The 21,298-nt window shown below is 44.5% G+C and overlaps 1 protein-coding gene across 2 annotated transcripts in view; it reads left to right on the plus strand.

Annotated features, from left to right (window-relative positions):
* The window catches only part of PRMT5 (protein arginine methyltransferase 5), a 50,356-nt gene that overhangs the window by 1,415 nt on the left and 27,643 nt on the right, over positions 1 to 21,298 (plus strand). For both annotated transcript variants that reach the window (XM_070954782.1, XM_070954783.1), the window contains exons 2-5: positions 8,730 to 8,848; positions 11,080 to 11,165; positions 14,450 to 14,584; positions 18,753 to 18,868. In XM_070954782.1, coding sequence (XP_070810883.1) covers positions 8,730 to 8,848; positions 11,080 to 11,165; positions 14,450 to 14,584; positions 18,753 to 18,868 — 456 coding nt within the window. The remainder of the gene's footprint in view (positions 1 to 8,729; positions 8,849 to 11,079; positions 11,166 to 14,449; positions 14,585 to 18,752; positions 18,869 to 21,298) is intronic.

Here is a 21,298-nt window from a genome sequence, read left to right on the forward strand (position 1 = left end):
ATAGCCTTCATCCTTTTGTATATTTATACAAAGTCAGCTTATTGCCCCCACAACTGGGTCTTCAATTTACCTACCTTAGAAAGGATGGAAGGCTGAGTCAACCTTGAGCCTTGGCGAGATTCGAACCTGCAGTAATTGCAGGCAGCTGGTCTTAATAACCAGCTTAATAACAGGGTGCCTTAGACCACTGTACTACCAAGGCTCTTTGCCTATCATCCAGCCAGCCAGCCATCTATCTGTCTTATCAATCATCTATATCATCTTTCTTTTTCTATCATTTATCATCTCTCTCTCTCTCTCTCCATCCATCTCTTTATATCTATCTATATCTATATCCATCATCATTTATCATTTATCTTCATCTATCCATCCATCCATTATCTATTATCCATTTACAGTGGTACCTTGGTACTCATCATCAATTGGTTCCTGGAAGTGCGATGAGTACAAAAAATGATGAGTATCAAACAATTTTTTCCCATAAGAAATGGTTTAGCGAGCCACAAGGCATCCGACACCGACAAGTTCTAGTTTGTTCATTGAGTACGAAAAAAATTATGAGTACTGGAACTACATTTTTGTATCAAAAGGCATTGGGTACCAAATTCGATGAGTTTTCAAAGCAGTTGAGTACCAAGGTACCACTGTCTGTCCGTCCGTCCATCCATCCATCCATCCATCCATCTAATCACCTGTGTATTTTAAATAGATTTGCCAGGGAGTCATTTTCTGCTATAATTAACAGAATAACAGAGTTGAGAGGGACCTTGGAGATCTTCCAGTCCAACCCGCTTCTCAAGCAGGAGAGTCTATATACCACTCCAGACCAATGGCTGTCTTAAAAACCTCTTAAAAATGATGGCGCACCCATAGTTTCTGGTGGCAAACCATGTCATTGATTAATTATTCTCACTGTTGGGAAATTTCTTTTTAGGTCTCGGTTGGACCTATCCTTGATAAGCTTCCATCCATTACTTCTTGTTCTGCCCTCAGGTGCTTTGGAAAATAGGGTGACCCCCTCTTCTTTGTGGCATCCCCTCAAATATTGGAACACTGCTATTATGTCTCCCTTCACTCTTCTGATCTTTAGACTAGTCATTCTGTTCTCAGAGAGTGATTCTGTGTTAGAGAAAAGGAGGCCCTGGTTTCTCTTTTGCCCCTCCAGTGACTTCCACACACCAATTAATGATGTCTGTTTATTTTGGTTATCTTTTATTTAGGGAATTTATTTATTCAGGGAATTTATTTATTTAGGGAATTTATTTATTTAGGGAATTTATTTATTTAGGGAATTTATTTATTTAGGGAATTTATTTATTTAGGGAATTTATACTGCTGCCTATGCTCATATGGCAACTCAAGGCGGCTTACAGTATAAAACCCCACATAAAAACAATAAAACTAATTGGAGTCATATAATAAATTTAATATAGTAAAATAATAAACTAAATATACTAAAATCACCACTCCCACCCCGCCCCGGCGATAGCACCTCACACGAGCCATTTAATGCAGCGGTCACCAACTGGTAGTCCGTGGACCACTGGTGGTCTGCGAGAAAATTTTGTTGGTCCGCAGAAAAATTATTTGCATTTTTTTATATTACACTAAATCAGGGGTCCTCAAACTACGGCCCCTGGGCTGGATACGTGCAATGAACATTTGTGTTGCTGCAGAGAGTCTTTTTGTGTGGGTCGGAGGGGGACAGAAATTCCAACTTGGGGTTTGCTTCAGCCTCCTGGTGCGGAGCTTTGGGCGAAGGCTGGAGGGAAGAGCCACTGGTGGCGAAGAGCCGGAGGGTCTCGTTCCAGTGGGACTGCATCATGATTTAGAATTGGCTGACCATCTCAGCCCACTGAGCCTCCAGGCGCCGGTACCTGGCCTTGCACTCCCGCAGGTCTTCTCTCTGCTTGGAAAGCCTATGCTCGTAGTCCTCAGTGAGATGCTTCTGCTGTGCCTCCTTCTCGGCCAGATCCAATTTGAACTGTGCCAGCTGTTTTGCCAACTCTTTCTCATGGTGACTGCTTAGCTCCAGCTTCCTTTTGGGACCCTAAGGAGCCCGGGCAGGCAGGCGAAGAGTGGCTGGGAAAGGAGGGGTGAGGAAAGGCCATCCAGGTGCCCCTCGATGTGAGTGACATCGTGTTGGCCACGCCTACCCAGTCACATGACCACCTAGCCCGCCCAACCAGCTGGTCATTAGGCAGATGATATTAGTGGTCTGCGGGATTTAAAATTATGAATTTGGTGGTCCCTGAGGTCCGAAAGGTTGGTGACCCCTGATTTAATGGCAGGGTGGATTTGATTTAAATCGAGTCGATTTAAATCATGATTTGAATCACTAGTAAAAAGACTTGATTTAAATCATAATTTTTAAAGAGCAACTGTCATCTCTGCTACTCCTTTGACCCGCTGTTGACTCACCGATAGTCCCAGTGTTGCAGAATATACAGCCTTATGCTACATAACTAAGCTCCATTTCATGCTGAATAAACTAAATTATTGATGTATTTAAATAGAAAACGATTTTACGATAGATTTTTACCCCAAAAGTTTTTTATTAAAATAAATTCAATAAAAAATCAAAAAAATCTGATTTAAATAAAAAAATCCGATTTAAATCAAAAAAATCCAAGTTAAGTGAGCTTTGCCCCATTTTACGACCTTGCTTGTTGCGGTTGTTAAATGAACCACTACAGTCGATAAGCTAGTAACCCGGTGGCTAAGTGAATCCGGCTTCCCCATCGACATTGCTTCTCAAGAAGGTCGCAAAAGGGGATCAGGCGTCCCTAGGGCGCTGCCACGGTCATAAGTACAAACCAGTTACCAATCGTTGTGAATTTTGATCACCACGATCGTGCTATAAAGAGAAACGGTCCTAAGTCCCCTTTTTCCGGGCCGTTGTAACTCCTCACGGTCGCTAAACGAACTCTGGTAAGTCGAGGGCTACCTGTATTATTGATAGCGCGCACCCTTTCTTGCCTCGAAGGCTTAACCCCGAATCAACTCTTCAAAATCTTCCCCCCAAAAAACCCCAAGTTAGTACTTCTAAAACTTCTAAAACAAGTGTTTCTCAAACTTTGCAACTGGAAGGAAGGGTGGACTTCAACTCCCAGAATTCCCCAGCCAGCCTTGCTGCCCAGACCGAATGCCACCCTCACCCTGTGGGGCACAAATTACATTGGAAGAAGCTGCCCGCGAGAATGTCAATTGTTTTTTTTTTTAATTGAAAAGTTTTATAAGAAATACAAACATTTTCAGCCCCCCCACCCCTCCTTCCCCTCCCTCCCCCCTCCCTCGACTTCCCAGAACAAGCACAGGGTATAGCATTCACAAATCAAAAGCTAAAATATGCTAACAAATTATTACATTTCCTATTCTCCCTAGGTCCTTAACTCCTTATAACTCAAAGAAAAACAGATATAAACTACTTAAAATTATTTCATTCATAAGCTATATGAATCTTCTTATTCGGATATTTCTTCTGTATATAATCAATCCATCTTCTCCATTCCAATATATATCTCTCATTTGAATGGTCTTTAAGATATGATGAAATTTTTGCCAAATGCACAACTTTTAATGTCCATTCCTCAATGGTGGGTGGATCTTTCTTCTTCCAGTACTGTGCCACCAGTAACCTGGCAGCCGTTATTAAGTTCAACACCAACTTAGTCTCTATTACAGTACAATCCATGACTATTCCCAACAGAAAGAACTGTGGTGTGAATTTAATATTTTTTTTTTCAAAATGTTTTGAATAATCCACCATATTTTTAATCCAAAAAAGCCTTAATTTTTTTTACATGTCCACCATATATGAAAATATGTAGCATCTTCACACTCACATCACCAACACTTGGGTTGTAAGCTTGGATACATACAAGCTAGTTTTTTTTGGATCTAAATGCCATCTATAAAACATCTTGTGAAAATTCTCCCTTAGATTTTGTGCTTGTGTGAATCTTACATTTCTAACCCATATGAGAGAGAAAAGAGAATGTCAATTGTTGAGGCCTCTCCCTTCATAGGGGAGGATATTTTATTTATTTATTGTTTATTTATTTATTTATTGGTTCGATTTATATGCCGCCCTTCTCCGGAGACTCAGGGCGGCTTACAATGCGTTAAGCAATAGCCTTCATCCTTTTGTATATACCTGCTTAGTAGGCCTTTCGTGCCCCCCCCCCCAAGCGGTGTTCTTTTTTATACAAAGTCAAGCTTATTGCCCCCACAATCCGGGTCCTCATTTTACCTACCTCGGAAGGATGGAAGGCTGAGTCAACCTTGAGCCTGGTGAGATTTGAACTTGCAGTAATTGCAGGCAGCTGGTGTTACTTAACAGTGCTTTAGTCTGCTGCGCCACCAAAGCTCTTTATTAAGTGCCTTCTTCCTATTCAAAATCTCTTTGGGGTAAAATGAGACCTTTTAGGCATCCTGGTTAGAGCCATATACAGTAAGGTTGGTCAGGGTTTTATGAATTGTCTTAACACCTCTTTTTTTGATTGATGCCGTAGGGGATCGAAGGCGAACATTGTGGCTACATTCAGTGACGGATGTGAGTGTGCTGCCGTCATGGAGTGATTCAAAATCTGTGTTTCATATAGTTCATTGCCAAATAGGATTTTTGAAACTGAAATCTTCCTTTCCTTTCCTTTCCTTTCCTTTCCTTTCCTTTCCTTTCCTTTCCTTTCCTTTCCTTTCCTTTCCTTTCCTTTCCTTTCCTTTCCTTTCCTTTCCTTTCCTTTCCTTCCCTTCCCTTCCCTTCCCTTCCCTTCCCTTCCCTCCCTCCCTTCCCCCTCCCTTCTTTCTTTCTTCTTTTCTCTCTCATCTCCCTCCCTTCACTCCTTTCTTTCTATCTTTTTTCCTTCCTTCCTTCCTTTCCCTTTTCCACCTTCTTTCCTCTCTCACCTTGCTTGCTTGCTCTTTTCTTCTTTCCTCTCTCTTTCCTTTCTCCCTCCTTTTTTCCCTCCCTCCCGCCTTCCCTTCTTTCCTACCTCTTTTCTATCTTCTCATCTCCTCCCTTCTTTCCTTCTTTTCTATCTTCTTTCTTCTTTGATCTTCCTTCCATCCTCCCTGTTCCTTTCTCTATCTTCCTTCTTTCCTTCCCTCCCTCCCTTCCTTCTGCTTTTTTATCTTGTTTTCTCTCTGATCTCCCTCCCTCCCTTCCCTCCTTCCTTTCTATCTTATTTCCTCTTTTCTATCTTTTTTCCTTCCTTCCTTTCCCTTTTCTACCTTCTTTCCTCTCTCGCCTTGCTTGCTTGCTCTTTTCTATCTTCTTTGCTCGCTCTCACCTTCCTTTCTCCCTCCTTCCCTTCTTTCCTCCCTCTTTTCTATCTTCTCATCTCCTTCTCTCCTTCTTTTCTATCTTCTTTCTTCTTTGATCTTCCTTCCATCTTCCCTCTGTTCCTTTCTCTCTCTTCCTTCCCTCCCTCCCTCCCATCTTTCCTTCTTCTTTTCGCTTTCATCTCCCTCCCTTCTCTCCTTCCTTCCTTCCTTCCATGCCCTTTTCTACCTTCTTTCCTTGCTTGCTCTTTTCTATCTTTCCTCTCTCTCCTTCCTCTTCCCTCCTTCCCTTCTTTCTTTCCTCTCCTTCTTTTCTCTCTCATCTCCCTCCCGTCTTTCCTTCCTTCCTTCCTTCATCTTTTCTACCTTCTTTCCTTGCTTGTTGTTTTCTATCTTTCCTCTCTTCTTCCTCTCTCCCTCCCTCCCTTCTTTCCTTCCTCTTTCCTATCTTCTCATCTCCTTCTCCCTTCTTTCCTTCTTCTCTATCTTCTTTCTTCTTTGATCTTCCTTCCTTCCATCCATCCTCCCTCCGTCCTTTCTCTATCTTCTTTCCTTCTCTCCTCCCTCCCTTCTTTCCTTCCTCTTTCTTATCTTCTCATCTCCTTCTCCCTTCTTTCCTTCTTTTCTATCTTCTTTCTTCTTTGATCTTCCTTCCATCCATCCTCCCTCCGTCCCTTTCTCTATCTTCTCTCCTTCCTCCCTCCCTCTCTAGGACCAAATTCCATTTTTGGGGGTTCCTGTTGGGCAGGGAGGCCAGTGGGACCAGCCTACTACATCTTCTCAAAGTAATCTGCCAGCAGAAGTCTCTGTGTTCACTGACTAGGTGGCTCAGTGGCTAAGACACTGAGCTTGTCGATCAGAAAGGTCGGCGGTTCGAAACCCTAGTGTAGGTCTTCTGCGGGATTGGACTAGATGACCTTCAAAGTCCCTTCCAACTCTCATTGCTATTTCAGTTGCTGCGGATTCGCTCCAGAGATGCAGCCAATTCAGTCCAGCATTGTTACCTTCAGTTTCATCGCTTGGATTCTTTTCTCCTTCCGATCCTCGTTCATTTTGCAATTTTTTCCCCGGGCGGCACATTTCTTTAATCCGTCTGGCAGGGCCCCCCCCCGCCCCCCAGAGTTCTTTGAGTACAATCTCCCAAACATATACAGGAAGCATTTGCAGGAGTGGGTGGGTAGCTGTATCCCTCTGATTCAGCAAAAGCCACATCTTAGGGCCCCAAAAAGACCGACGACGTAAACATTTGTGAATTACAGTCCGTAAATCTTTATCTGAGGCATTTTGGCTGCGTTGGCAGAAAAGTAAATAATTCCCGGGGGATAAACATTTGTCTGGAGGCAGTTTTTCGTGTCTCAAGAGCTACCCTAAAAAAAGAAAAAAATACCGTAGTAATCTCAAAAAAAAAAAAAAGGCTTTGAAGATAAGCCTCATTGCCCCTGTAAAGATCATTTTACAAAAACAACAACAACAAAGGAGGTGCTCTGTGAACTGTTCGGAATAAGCTATATTTCATTCAAAAAAGAATGTATTGGCAAAGGCACATTGTGGCTTTGATTGGAATTGATGTTTTGCCATCTGTCCCTTAAAACGCAAATGCGCAGTGTTCTCTTAACACTTCTGATCAGCAGAATTAAAAACGGCACTTGTGCAAACTATTAGCCGTTAAAAAAGGAGAAAGGGCGGCGGTGAAATTCTTCACATAATCCATTGTGGGGGGGAAAATTAACATTTCACAGCTCAGCAGATCAAATAGCCCGCAGGAGAAGAAATGACCTTACACAGCAGAAGAAAATCATCAGGAGGAAAACGGTTGGGTAAGGCCATACTTTGAATATGGCATCCAGTTTTGGTCGCCACGATGTAAAAAAAAAAAAAAGATGTGGAGACTCTAGAAAAGAGTGCAGAGAAGAGCAACAAAGATGATTAGGGGACTGGAAGGGAAAAAACTTGAAGAACGGTTGTAGGAACTGGGCATGTCTAATTTAATGAAAAGAAGGACCAGGGGAGACATGATAGCAATGTTCCAATATCTCAGGGGCTGCCACAAAGAAGAGGGAGTCGAGCTCTTCTCCAAAGCACCTGAGGGCAGGACAAGAAGCAATGGAGGGAAACTAACCAAGGAGAGAAGCAACCTAAAACTAAGGAGAAATTTCCTGACAGTGAGAACAATTAATCAGTGGAACAGCTTGCCACCAGAAGTTGTGGGTGCTCCATCAGTGTAGGTTTTTAAGAAATGATTGGTCAACCATTTGTCCGGAATGGTGTGTGTGTATATGGATGTCAGCACTTCAACCTGCATTTACTCTAGTGCTGACATAAGAAGGAGAAGCGAAGGCGTCTGGAAAGGGACGTTTGACTTTTCACCCACTTATTTTCCCTGGAGATAATATCCCCTAAGAGATGAGATGGGAGGGGGAGAATTCCTTTGAGGTGGAGTAGATTAGGTGTAGAGTGACCTGGAAGATGGCCAATGAGTGCAGGGGAGTGGGGAACGGAAAGGGAGGGTTTTGGGGCTGGAAGTCAGTGTTGGCTTCATTTGGAGTCAGGTTAGAATGTCGTGCTTAATAAATAGGAGTTTTTCTTCAAAGACTTTGTTTGAAATGCAATTTATTTGAGACGACCTCAAAACTTGACATGTATGTATATGTATATACCCTGTTTTCCCCCAAATAAGACATCCCCTGATAATAAGCCCAATTGGGCTTTTGAATGCATGGCAATAAGGCCAAGGTCAAAAAAATATAAGACGGTCTTATTTTCGGGGAAACGTATATATATATATATATATGTGTGTGTGTGTGTGTATATATATGAAATTTACAAAATTCTACGAAAACATATATATATATATATATATATATATATATATATATATATATATATATATATGCTGATAAAGAAATGAAGGGAGACTAAGTAGTTAAATAGCTTGAAATAGATCTATACTACTCTCCCTTTATTTCTTTATCAGCGAATATAAATTTGGTATAAAATGGTTTGTCGTGAATGCGACTGCTTGAGGGCTCCTGGATTGGAGCTGAAAGGCGAAAGGGATGCAGAATGCTCCCTCCCATATTGGGGTAGACCAGGTGTTTCGATAGGAAAACTCTCTCTCTCTCTCTCTCTCTCTCTCTCTCTCTCTCATCTATCTATCATATATTGTATGTCTCATTAATGAGACAATTATTAATTAAAATTTAATATATTAAATTAAAAATTAATTATTAAAATATTAATGAGACAATATATGTCTCATTAATGAGACATATATATATCTATATCTAAATATCTATATCTATCTATCTATAATATTGTATGTCTCATTAAGCTAAAATCTAGCTGACTTGTTTGAAGTTGAGTCTGTTGTGGAAACGCAGCCAGCTATGTTGTGTCTTCACTGAAGACTGTTTTTTTCCCCCCCTCCCTCCCCACCTATTCCATAGATTCGATTTTCTCTGCATGCCGATTTTCCATCCTCGATACAAGAGAGAATTTTTCCAGGAGCCGGCTAAACACCGACCAGGACCGCAGACTCGCTCTGATCTATTACTCTCAGGGAGAGGTGAGAATTTCAGAAACTTTGATTTCACTTAATGTCCCTGAGCAGAGAGAACAAAAAAAGGGCAGGTTATTCCTTCCTTCTTTGCTTCCTTCCTTCCTTTTCCTCCCTCCCTCCCATCCATCCGTCCATCCATCCATAAAGGAGAATATTTGTAGCTCAGGGTTGAAACGAGGGCTTCTTGGTGCTCTCTGAGCTTAATTGTTTTCTTGCAAACGTTTCTAACCTACCTAACTAGGTAACATCATCAATGCTAGTACTGATGATGTTACCTAGTTAGGGTCATAAAATGTTTGCAAGAAAACAAGCAAGCTTAGACGGCACCAAGGACCCCTCTTTCATCCATCCATCCATCCATCCATTCATTCACTCATTCACATATATCCCACCTTTATTATTTTTACAAACAATTAAAGGCTAAAAACATAGCCAACACCCCCCCCCCTTCTTCCTATTTTCCCCAAAACAACAGCCCTGCAAGGTGGGTTGGGCTGAGAGAAAGAGGGACGGGCCCAAAATCACCCAGCCGGCTTTCGTGCCTAAGGCAGGACTAGAACTCACAGCCTCCTTGTGATTGGCCAAAGTCACCCAGCCGGCTTTCATGACTAAGGCAGGACCTGAACTCATGGCCTCCTGCTTTCTAGCCTGGTGCCTTAACCACTAGACCCGTGATGGCGAACCTATGGCACGCATGCCACAGGTGGCACACGGAGCCATATTAATGGGCACGCCAGCTCACCTCTGGGGCTCATGTGCGCGCCGGCAGCTGATTTTCGGGCCTTCTGGGCCCACCAGAAGTAGGGAAACAGGCTGTTTCCTGCCTCTGGAGGGCCTGGGGGGGTGGGGAAGGCCCGTTTTTCTTTCTTACCTGGCTCCAGATCCTCTCTGTGTATCTGGGAAGGGCGAAAACAGCCTTTCCCACTCCCTTGGAGGCCCTACGGAGGCTGAAAGGGCCCATTTCCCGATTCCCGGTGGGACAGGAAGTGACGTTTTTTCCTGTCCCCAGCCTCCAGAAACTCCTAGAGAGGCTCCTAGAGACTCCTAGAGCGGCTCCTAGAGACTCCTAGAGAGGTTCTGAAGGCTGGGGACAGCAAAAAATGTCACTTCCTGTCCCACCGGGAGTTGGGAAATGGGCCCTTTCAGCCTCCGTAGGGCCTCCAAGGGAGTGGGAAAGGCTGTTTTCTCCCTTCCCGGATGCATAGAGAGGATCTGGAACCAGGTAAGAAAGAAAAATGGGCCTACCAGGCCATCATGTGCCAGGAGCGGGGGAGGGGGGTTGCGTGTGCATGTGCGTGGGCACGTGCGCGCGCGACCCTCCCCCGCCCCCCCCCCTCTCCTGGCACGCAATGGCAAAAAGGTTAGCCATCACTGCACTAGACCAAACTGGCTTAATGTCAACTGTCGTGACTAGTGAACCCAAAATAAGAAAACATTCTCGGGAGCTTTGAATTCCCAAAAGTAAAACTTCATTGGATATACCATTTTGGTACTGAAGAATCAAAACCAGCTCTGGTTTTCCTGCGCAAATGCTTGCCCAGTTAAACAATAGCTTCCCTTCCTCCTCACCTCTGGGTGATCACATTGTCCAATTATGAAACGTCCTTTTGTTATGGGAACAGTCCATCCCTTTCTCAAGCACCTGCAGTGGTGACCTTGATGGTTTCCAGGCTTTCAATAATCCACACGCACATTCTCAGTATTCTGTTTTTCCCCTTCCCTCCCCCCAGTTCATTGGCAAGTTGAAAAGCGTTAAGTTTGAAAGAAGCAAAGCGATTCAATCTTGATACTTTATTCAGGTAGTCCTCGACTTATGACACTTCATTTAATGACCATTTGAAGTTCCAGTAGGCTCAATTGGAATCGTAAGTCACTACCTATAATTAACAAAAGCTAAGCCCTTTTTCATTGTACCTGGAGACCTGGTATTTTAATTTTAATTTTAATAATTAAAAATTTCTGTAATTTCTAACTTCACTTACGCATAAACCTGGCTTGTTTTCGCTACCTCAAACAAAAGAAAACTAAAAATGAGGAAATGATGGAATTGCTTAGCCCCCGGGTGAATTCTTAATTCCGTCGTTGTACGGCACAGAAATTATTATTCCGTCGTTACGATTTTCCTGAACGTGATTCGGGTGGTTTTAATGCGCATACGCCATTCTCAGTTTGACTCTCACTGCTAAACCGACCCCCCGTGTTTGTGTGAACCCTCACAATATGTTGCTCCTCCTTAGACTGGAACACGCTGATTGTTGGAAAACTGTCTCCGTGGATCCGGGCAGATTCCGAACTGGAGAAAGTTCGCCGGAATTCGGAGGCGGTGAGTTGACCTTGGGAAGGGACGAACGATCAGTGGTACTTTTGTAACATAGAGATCAGTGGTGAAATCTAAAACTTGTTACTACCGGTTCTGTGGGTGTGGCTTGGTGGTGGTGGGGTAATGTGACTGGGTAGGCGTGGCCAATTTTTTTTTTTAAACTTTTAAAACCATTTTTTCTACATTTTTTTTCTTTGGCGAAGAGGTTGTAAAAAATGCTTTCAAAAGGCTCCGACGATCCCAGCTGAGTTGCCTGATCAGCAGAGGCTTTTCTTCTTTTAAAAGCCTCTGCCAATCAGGCAACTCAGCTTGGATCGTCAGAGGCATTTAAAAGAAAAAAAGCCTCTGCCATCAAGCAGCTGGGATCGTCAGAGCTTGGATCATCAGAGGCATTTAAAAGAAAAAAAACTTTTTTTCTTTTTAATGGCTCTGACGATTTCAGCTGAGTTGCCTGATCGTCAGAGGGTTTTTTTCTTTTAAATGCCTCTGACGATCAAAGCCGAGTTGCCTGATCGGCAGAGGCTTTTTTTCTTTTAAAAGCCTCTGCCAATCAGGCAACTCAGCTGGGATCGTCAGAGGCATTTAAAAGCATTTGACGATCCCAGCTGAGCCGCACGATCATCAGAGGCTTCTTCTTTTTTTTTTTTTTTTTACTTTTCAAAGCATTTTTTCGGCCGAAGAGGTTGTAGAAAAAATGCTTTTAAATTTTTTTTAAAAAGCCTCTGATGATTGTGCGGCTCAGCTGGGCATGATGGGGGTGGGGGGGGGGGAGGCAGGGATTTTTTTGCTACCGGTTCTCCGAACCACCCGCCTCCATCGCTACCGGATCAGGCGATCCGGTCCGAACCGGGAGCATTTCACCCCTGGTAGAGATGTTTTTGTTACGGAGGCAACGAGAAGCAAAGAATAACCTTTGCGAATGTGCTTGACTGGGCTAGTCTTTTTGGTCTATATGGCTTCAGAATCGGTTCCACGAATACACAGAAAAAGGATAGGGCCACGTTGTACTCAGTTTGGAATTCATTTGGCCTAAGAAACAATTATTTTGACAGAGATAAGAGCCTTGGTAGCACAGTGGTCTAAGGCACCCTGTTATTAAGCTGGTTATTAAGACCAGCTGCCTGCAATTACTGCAGGGTTCGAATCTCGCCAAGGCTCAAGGTTGACTCAGCCTTCCATCCTTTCTAAGGTAGGTAAATTGAGGACCCAGTTGTGGGGGCAATAAGCTGACTTTGTATAAAAATATACAAAAGGATGAAGGCTATTGCTGAGCGCATTGTAAGCCGCCCTGAGTCTCCGGAGAAGGGCAGCATATAAATCAAATTAAAAAAATAAAAAATAAATAAAAAAATAAAAAAAAGATGATGGCTGCGCTAAACTGCGGTTGGGAGCAAAGGTCTCCAGACACGTCCGCTTTAAGACTGGTGGACTTCCAACTCCCAGAATTCCCAAACTAGCCATGCTGGCTGGGGAATTCTGGGAGTTGAAGTCCACCAGTCTTCAAGCGGCCAATTTGGAGACTCCTGGGTTTTCGAGCAATTGGCGGTATCCAAAGGGGTCTTTGACGATTGGGACAACCATTTGTCTGAAATGGTATAAGGCCGGGATGGCGAACCTACCGGAAGTGACACGCAGGGCCGTCTCTCCGGGCACGCCAGCTGTCGCCCGTTGCTCTTCTGGGTTTATGCCGGCAAGCTGGTTTCGCAGACGCGGGAGTGGCAGAAACCAGAAGAGCAGCTCCCTGGCGCGCATACTGACCTTCTGCTTTCCGGTGCGCCGGCCTTCATACACACATGCGTGCCAGAAACCGTAAGACCAGGTGACCTTCTGGTTTCCGGCTCTCCCATGCGTGCACACCAGGGACCTGCTCTTCCGGTTTCCGGCACTCCCCCGCGCATGCGCGTGCACTCCCGTTTTGGCACTCGGTGCTGAAAAGGTTCGTCCAACACTGGTGTAAGGTTTCCTGCCTGAGCAGGGGGTTGGACTAGAAGACCTCCAAGGTCCCTTCCAACTCTTGTTATTCTATTCTGTTCTGTTCTGTTCTGTTCTGTTCTGTTCTGTTCTATTCTTTTCCCTTCTTCCCTTCCATATTTTCTATTCCATTCCATTCCATATGTTCTATTCTATTCTATTCTATTCTATTCTATTCTATTCTATTCTATTCTATTCTATTCTATTCTATTCTATTCTATTCTATTCTATTCCATTCCATTCCATTCCCTTCCCTTCCCTTCCCTTCCCTTCCCTTCCCTTCCCTTCCTTTCCATATTTTCTATTCCATTCCATTCCATATGTTCTATTCTATTCTATTCTATTCTATTCTATTCTATTCTATTCTATTCTATTCTATTCTATTCTATTCTATTCTATTCTATTCTGAATTCTATTTTGTTCTGTTCCGTTCTAATATTCCATTCCATTCCATTCCATTCCACTCCACTTCATTCCATTCCATATTTTCTATTCTATTCTATTCTGTTCTGTTCTGTTCTGTTCTGTTCTGTTCTGTTCTATTCTATTCTATTCTATTCTATTCTATTCTATTCTATTCTGAATTCTATTCTGTTCTGTTCCGTTCTATTCTAATATTCCATTCCACTCCACTCCACTCCATTCCATATTTTCTATACTATTCTATGTTATTCTATTTTTTATTCCTATTTCCTATCCTTATTCCATTCATGACCGGCCACTTAGCAACTGTTCGAAGTTATGACACCGAAAATGGGACTTAGGACCCGCTTTCAAAAGTTACAATGTCCATCTCCTCACCTCTCCCTAAGGCCACATGAACTTGGACACTTGGCAACTGGCCAGCATTGATGGCTGTTTGCATTGCCCCCGCCTTCACATGAACCCAGTGTAGATTTTTTTTGCCACAAACTAGCATTTATTTGCAGTTTCTGGCACCAAACTGCTTAATGGCAGAGTGGTTAAGCGAACCACTGCAGTTGTTAAGTGAGTAACAACGGTCGTTAAGTGAATCTGGCTTCCCCGTTTTACTTTGCTTGTCCGAAGGTCTCCAAAGGGGAATCACTTATGACCCGGGGACACAGCAGTGGTCATAAGTATGAATCAGTTGCCAAGTATCTGAATTTTGATCGTGTGACCACGGGGGATGGTGCAACGGTCGTAAGTGTGAAAAACGGTCATAAGTCACTTTTTTTTAGTGGTGTAACTTCAGTCACTACACGAATGGTTGTAAATCCAGGCCTATCTGTACAGACAGTAGACAAAGACTGCAAGCTGTAATCTTAATATCTCTGCTCTTTTTTTCTTCGTTGCAGGCCATGTTGGAGGAGCTAAATTTTGGGGCGTATTTAGGGCTCCCCGCGTTCCTGATTCCCTTGACCCAGGCCGACAACCCCAACCTGGCGCGAGTTCTGTGTAACCACATCAACACCGGCCACCACACTTCCATGGTACGTCCAGCAGATATATCTCATCTTCTCAAATATATTTCAACCCAACTCGAGAACCACACGTCGTCTCCGGCCCCTGAGCCGATAGCATCGTTTCCATGACATCTCCCTAATTTACATTATTTTTCTCTTCTCATCAAGTAAAAGAGGAGATGGTTTTCCAAAGAAATAATTTTAAATGACCTGATAATTACCGTATTTTTCAGAGTATAAGATGCACTTTTTTACCCCCTAAAAGAGGGTGAAAATTTGGGTGCGTCTTACACAACGAATGCAGCCCTCCTCCCCACCTGCCGGCCCCCACCCTTTGGCCTCTGACTCCCAGCAATTTGCCTCTTTGCAGCAAACAGCCCGTTGCAGCTTCAGCACAGCCTGATTAGCACAAGCAGCTGATTGTTGGTTGGATCAGCCTCCCGACCCTCAGCTGTTTCAGGCTGCAAGGATTGCCACTTCCTATTGCCACCTCCGTGCGCGGCCTCCGCATCCCATTTTCGGCCTCCGCGCACCTGTTTTCGGCCTCTACGTGCCCCATTTTCCAACCATTCGGATACCCGCCACATAGAATGGGGGAAAAATGGGGGCGCGGAGGCTGAAAACGGGGCATACGGAGGCCGAAAATGAGGTGCATAGAGGTGGCAATAGGCTATGGCAATCCCCGAAACAGCTGATCCTCGGGAGGCTGATCCAATCGACAATCAGCTGCTTGTGCTAATCAGGTTGTACTGAAACTGAAACGGGCTGTTTGCTGCAAGAAGGCAAATTGCTGGGTGGCAGAGGCAGATATTTTTTTTGTTTGTTTGTTTTCCTCCCCCAAAAAGGTAGGTGCGTCTTATAGTCCGAAGCATCTTATACTCTGAAAAATACGATACTCTTAGAGGAAAAACAAACTCTCCTCCTGCCACTCCTGAGTTGGTTAGCCAAATAGGTTTGAGGAAGAATTAAGCGACCACGAGTAAATGAAAATTATAAATTGAGTACTGTATTGAACTTTGCGAAATAGCATCCTTTTTTTTAGGGCAGGCAAATATTAATTCCCCACGTAATGATGTTGTTTGTCGTTTAATGAGTCGGGGCAACTGAATGGAGCTGAGTATTTACTGGCCCGATGCCCTTCCTGTCACCAATGCGGAGTTATATTCAGCAGATATATATTCTCAAGGTGCCCGGAGAGAGAAATATCTGCCTCTACCTAGGATCGAACTCACAACTTCCTCATTGTGAGTCAAGAGCTCCACTTCTAGGCCACCAAACCACTCATTAATTCCACACATAAGATGGGACAGAAATCATACATGGATGAGGGTAATCCTTTCATATCTTTACAAATATTGTGTTTGTGTGTGTGTAAATGAGGCTGCGCAGTATTGCCAGAGGATCAAAAAAGTTTGATTCGAATCCTTGTCTCTTACTCTGAATCAAAATCACGTGAAGTGTTAATACCGCTTTATAATGCCTTGGTAAGATCGCACTTGGAATCCTGCATCCAGTTTTGGTCTCCATGATATAAAAAAAAAAAGATACTGAAACTCTGGAAAGAGTGCAGAGAAAAGCAACAAAGATGATTGGGGCAGCGGTGAAATGTAAAATTTGTTACTACCGGTTCTGTGGGCGTGGCTTGGTGGGGGGGTGTAATATGACTGAGTGGGCATGGCCATTTTTTTTTCTTTTTTTACTTTTAAAACCATTTTTTTTTACAACCTCTTCGGCTGAAGAGGTTGTTAAAAAATTGCTTTTAAAAGCCTCTGATGATCCCAGCTGACTTCTTCTTTTTTAAAGCCTCTGACGATCCCAGCTGACTTGCCTGATTATCAGAGGCTTTTTTTTTTTTTAAAGCCTCTGACCATCCCAGCTGACTTGCCTGATTATCAGAGGCTTTTCTTTTTTTTTTAAAAGCCCCTGATGATCCCAGCTGACTTCCTTGATCTGCAGAGGCTTTTCTTTTCTTTTTTAAAGCCTCTGACCATCCCAGCTGACTTGCCTGATCAGCAGAGGCTTTGTGTTTACTTTTAAAAGCATTTTTTCGGCCGAAGAGGTTGTAGAAAAACTGCTTTTAAAAATAAAATAAAAAGCCTCTGATATCAGATTGCACGGCTCATCTGGGCATGGGTGTGGGGAGGGATTTTTGCTACCGGTTCTCCGAACCATCCACCGCCATCGCTACCGGATCAGGCGATCCGGTCCGAACCGGGAGCATTTCATCCCTGGATTAGAGGCTTGGAGATTAAAACATAAGAACGGTTGTAGGAATTGGGTATTTCTAGTTTAATGAAGAGAAGGACCAGGGGAGACATGATAGCCGTGTTCCAATATCTCAGGGGCTGCCCCAAAGAAGAGGGAGTCAAGCTATTCTCCAAAGGACCTGAGGGTAGGACAAGAAGCAACAGATGGAAACTAACCAAGGAGAGAAGCAACCTAGAACTAAGGAGAAATTTCCTGACACAACAATTAACCAGTGGAACAGCTTGCCACCAGAAGTTTTAGGTGCTCCAACCCTGGAAGTTTTTAAGAAGAGACTGGACAACCATTTGTCTGAAACAGTTATAGGGTTTCCTGCTTGAGCAGGGGGTTGGACTAAAAGACCACCAAGGCAGTGGTGGGTTCCTCCCGGTTCCGCCGAGCTGGTAGCGGTGACGATATGATGTCACCGAACTGGTTCTGGCCCCTTGTCCCACCCCCCACCCCCGCGTTATTCTTATCTTTTACTTGGCCCCACCTCCAATCTATTGCTGCCTCCTGAGTCCCAGCTGATGGCTAGAGGGAAAAAAAACTGTTTAAACTCTTGCCGCTGGGCTTCAAAGGGCCGCCCTACAGCTGATCAGTGTTAAAAGAAAACAAATGAGTAGACCGGTGCCTGCAAAAATACATGAGTAGATCAGTGCCTGCAAAAATACATGAGTAGATCAGTGCCTGCAAAAATAAATGGGTACACCAGTGCCTGCAAAAATACAGGAATAGATCAGTGCCTGCAAAAATACAGGAGTAGATCAGTGCCTGCAAAAATACAGGAGTAGATCAGTGCCTGCAAAAATACAGGAGTAGATCAGTGCCTGTAAAAATAAATGGGTACACCAGTGCCTGCAAAAATACAGGAGTAGATCAGTGCCTGCAAAAATACAGGAGTAGATCAGTGCCTGCAAAAATACAGGAGTAGATCAGTGCCTGCAAAAATACAGGAGTAGATCAGAGCCTGCAAAAATACAGGAGTAGATCAGAGCCTGCAAAAATACAGGAGTAGATCAGTGCCTGCAAAAATACAGGAGTAGATCAGTGCCTGCAAAAATACAGGAGTAGATCAGTGCCTGTAAAAATAAATGGGTACACCAGTGCCTGCAAAAATACAGGAATAGATCAGTGCCTGCAAAAATACAGGAGTAGATCAGTGCCTGCAAAAATACAGGAGTAGATCAGTGCCTGCAAAAATACATGAGTAGACCAGTGCCTGCAAAAATACAGGAGTAGATCAGTGCCTTCAAAAATAAATGGGTAGACCAGTGCCTGCAAAAATACAGGAGTAGATCAGTGCCTGCAAAAATACAGGAGTAGATCAGTGCCTGCAAAAACAAATGGGTAGACCAGTGCCTGGAAAAATACAGGAGTAGACCAGTGCCTGCAAAAATACAGGAGTAGATCAGTGCCTGCAAAAACAAATGGGTAGACCAGTGCCGGCAAAAATACAGGAGTAGACCAGTGCCTGCAAAAATGCATGAGTAGACCAGTGCCTGCAAAAATACAGGAGTAGATCAGTGCCTGCAAAAACAAATGGGTAGACCAGTGCCTGCAAAAATACATGAGTAGACCAGTGCCTGCAAAAATACAGGAGTAGATCAGTGCCTGCAAAAACAAATGGGTAGACCAGTGCCTGCAAAAATACAGGAGCAGATTTGTACAGCTCTGCAAGCAGTTAAAAGCCTGGTAGACCAGTACCTCTGCTAAATCCTAAATAATTGTCACATGACCATCAAGCCACGCCCACAAAATAAGCCACACCCACAGAACCGGTAGTAAAAAAAAATTTAGAACCCACCCCTGCTCCAAGATCCCTTCCAACTCGGTGATTCTCTGCATTATTCACACGTGCAAACGTCTCCCCGGTAGACTTAGTGCCTGGGTTAATTTTTGGACGCTTCTCCCCCCCTCTTTTTTCCTCCCCCCCCATCTCCTGTGCCAGTTCTGGATGCGAGTCCCGCTGTTGGCTCCAGAAGATTTGAGGGATGATGTGATTGAAAACGAGGCTGTGCCGGGCGGGGAAGACGACTCCGCAGGCGAAGAGAAGACCTGGCAGTGGTGAGTGACAAGGCAGCGAATTTTGGCAGATGTTTGAAAACGCGGGATGAACTGAACGGTAAAAGCCAAGATTCTCAAGCGGGTTCTGAGTAGCTAAACCGAGCTGCAGAGATAGTCCTCGAATTTCCGTGGTTAAGGTGAGACGTTTCTTAAGTGAGTTTTGCCCATTTTGCGACCTTTCTTCCCACGGTTGTTAAGTGAATCAACTGCAGCGATTAAGGGAGTCACACGGTTGTTAAGCGAATCTGGCTTCCCTCTTGACTTTGCTTGTCAAAAGGTCGAAAAAGGGGATCACATGATCCCAGGACGACTACGACCGTCATAAATCTGGTTTCCATAACTCTGAAAAACGGTCACGAGTCACTGTTTTTCAGTGCCGTTGTAACTTTGAACGGTCACTAAATGAACTTGTAAGTCGAGGTCTACTTGTTTTGAACGGTAAAATCAAGTTTCTCAGGAAGTTTGAACGGCTGCCGAGAGATAGTCCTTGACTTACGACCACAGTTGGGGACCAGAATTTCTCTTACTAGGCAAGGCCGCGATTAAGTGAGTCGCGCCCAATTTGATATCTTCTTCTTGGCCCGGTTGTTAAGTGAATCGCAAGGTTGTTAAGCGAATGCACCTTCTCCCCATTGAGTTAGGGTTAAGGTAGGTCGCAAATGGCAAACCCGTCACCCCGTGGTAAATAAAGACGGTCCTCGAGTTACAACAGTTCACTTAGTGACCTTTTGAAGTTACAACGGCACGGAAAAAAGTGATCTAGGACCGTTTTTTCGCACTTACGACCATCTCAGCATCCCCATGGTCAAGGGGTTTACATTTGGATGCTTCCCAACTGACTCATAGGTTATGACGGTTGCAGCGTCCTGGGATTGCGCGATCCTCTTTTGCGATCTTCGGACGAGCAAAAGTCGACGGGGAAGCCAGATTCACTTAACAACCTTGTGACTCTCTGCAGCGATTCGCTTAACAAATGGTGGCCGGAAAGGGTGCAAAAGGGGGGGGGATTCGCTTCGCAGACATCTTGCTTAGCTGCCGAAATTTCATTGTGGCCGTAAGCCGTGGACCTCTTTTCTTTATTTTGAGCGTTTGCTCCGTCAGAGAAAAACGGCGCTCCTTTTTTGGGGGGGCAGTTTTTAAAGGAAACCAAACAACAACAGCAACAAAATCTGTTACTATTGTGAAGATAGCTAAGTGGGGATTGCTTCCTTCCCGTTGTGAGTCATCTCCTGGCGACGGCACACCTCACCTGCTACTTTTTGCAACCCGCAATTAGCGACGGGAGAGGAAGGAAAGAGGGGGTGAATAACTTAGAGCAGGAGTCACCAACCTTTTGGACCTCGGACCACTAAATTCATAATTTTAAATCCCGTGGACCACTAATATGAATTTTTTAAAAAGATAAATAATATTTAGTGCAATATAAAAATGCAAATATTTTTCCTGTGGACTGTTAAGGATATTGTTGTTGTGTTACCAACCAGCAGAGTGTAGAGCACAGAGAAACGTTGCTGAGAGCAATGAATAAGAGATGTGTAAACTGGCTTATCAAAAGTTTACTTTATAGTGAAAAAACAATCTCATAGTCTTTAAATCAATCCAAGTCTTTGCCAGTTAAATCAGTCCAGTGATACAAAAATCTTCCAGTAGTTGGTTAGAATAACGAACTCAGTCTGGTAACAAACCACAATGGTAGCAGATCCATCTAATGATGATAGCACAATGAATAGCAACTCCACACACAAAATATTCTCACGGACCACCAATGGTCCACGGCCCACTGGTTGGTGACCACTGACTTAGAGAAGGGATGTCAAACTCGACTTCATTGAGGGCCGCATCAGGGTTGTGTTTGACCTTCGGGGGGGGCGGACCCAGCTCGACGTCACTCATGTCGGGGGGGGGGGCCTGTGGTGGCCTGAGCGCTCTGCCAGCAAAAACGGGCTCCCGAGCTCCGTTTTCGGTTGCGACGGGCCTCCTGCAACCCTCTGCCAGCGAAAATGGAGTTCGAGAGGGCTGCGTGCAGCTGCGACAGCCTCCTGCGACCGTCTGCCAGCGAAAACAAGAGTTTGGGAGGGTTGCGCGCGCCTGCGACAACCTCCTGCAACCCTCTGCTGGTGAAAACGGAGTTCGGGAGGGTTGCGCGCGCCTGCGACAACCTCCTGCAACCCTCTGCTAGCGATAACGGAGTTTGGGAGGGCCGCGCACGGCTGCGACAGGCTCCTGCAACCCTCTGCCAGCGAAAACGGAGTTCGGGAGGGCCGTGCGGGGCTGCGACAGCCTCCCGCAACTCTCTGCCAGTGAAAACGGGCTCCCGAGCTCCGTTTTCGGTTGCGACGGCCTCCTGCAACCCTCTGCCAGTCAAAACGAGACCCGGGGGCCGGTCCTTCGCTGTTTCCAGAGCGGCCAGATCTAAGCACCCCGCGAGCC

This window comes from Pituophis catenifer, unplaced genomic scaffold, assembly GCF_029215685.1.
Source record: "Pituophis catenifer annectens isolate HBS135680 unplaced genomic scaffold, rPitCat1.0.hap2 SCAF_15, whole genome shotgun sequence".
Lineage (NCBI taxonomy): Eukaryota > Metazoa > Chordata > Lepidosauria > Squamata > Colubridae > Pituophis > Pituophis catenifer.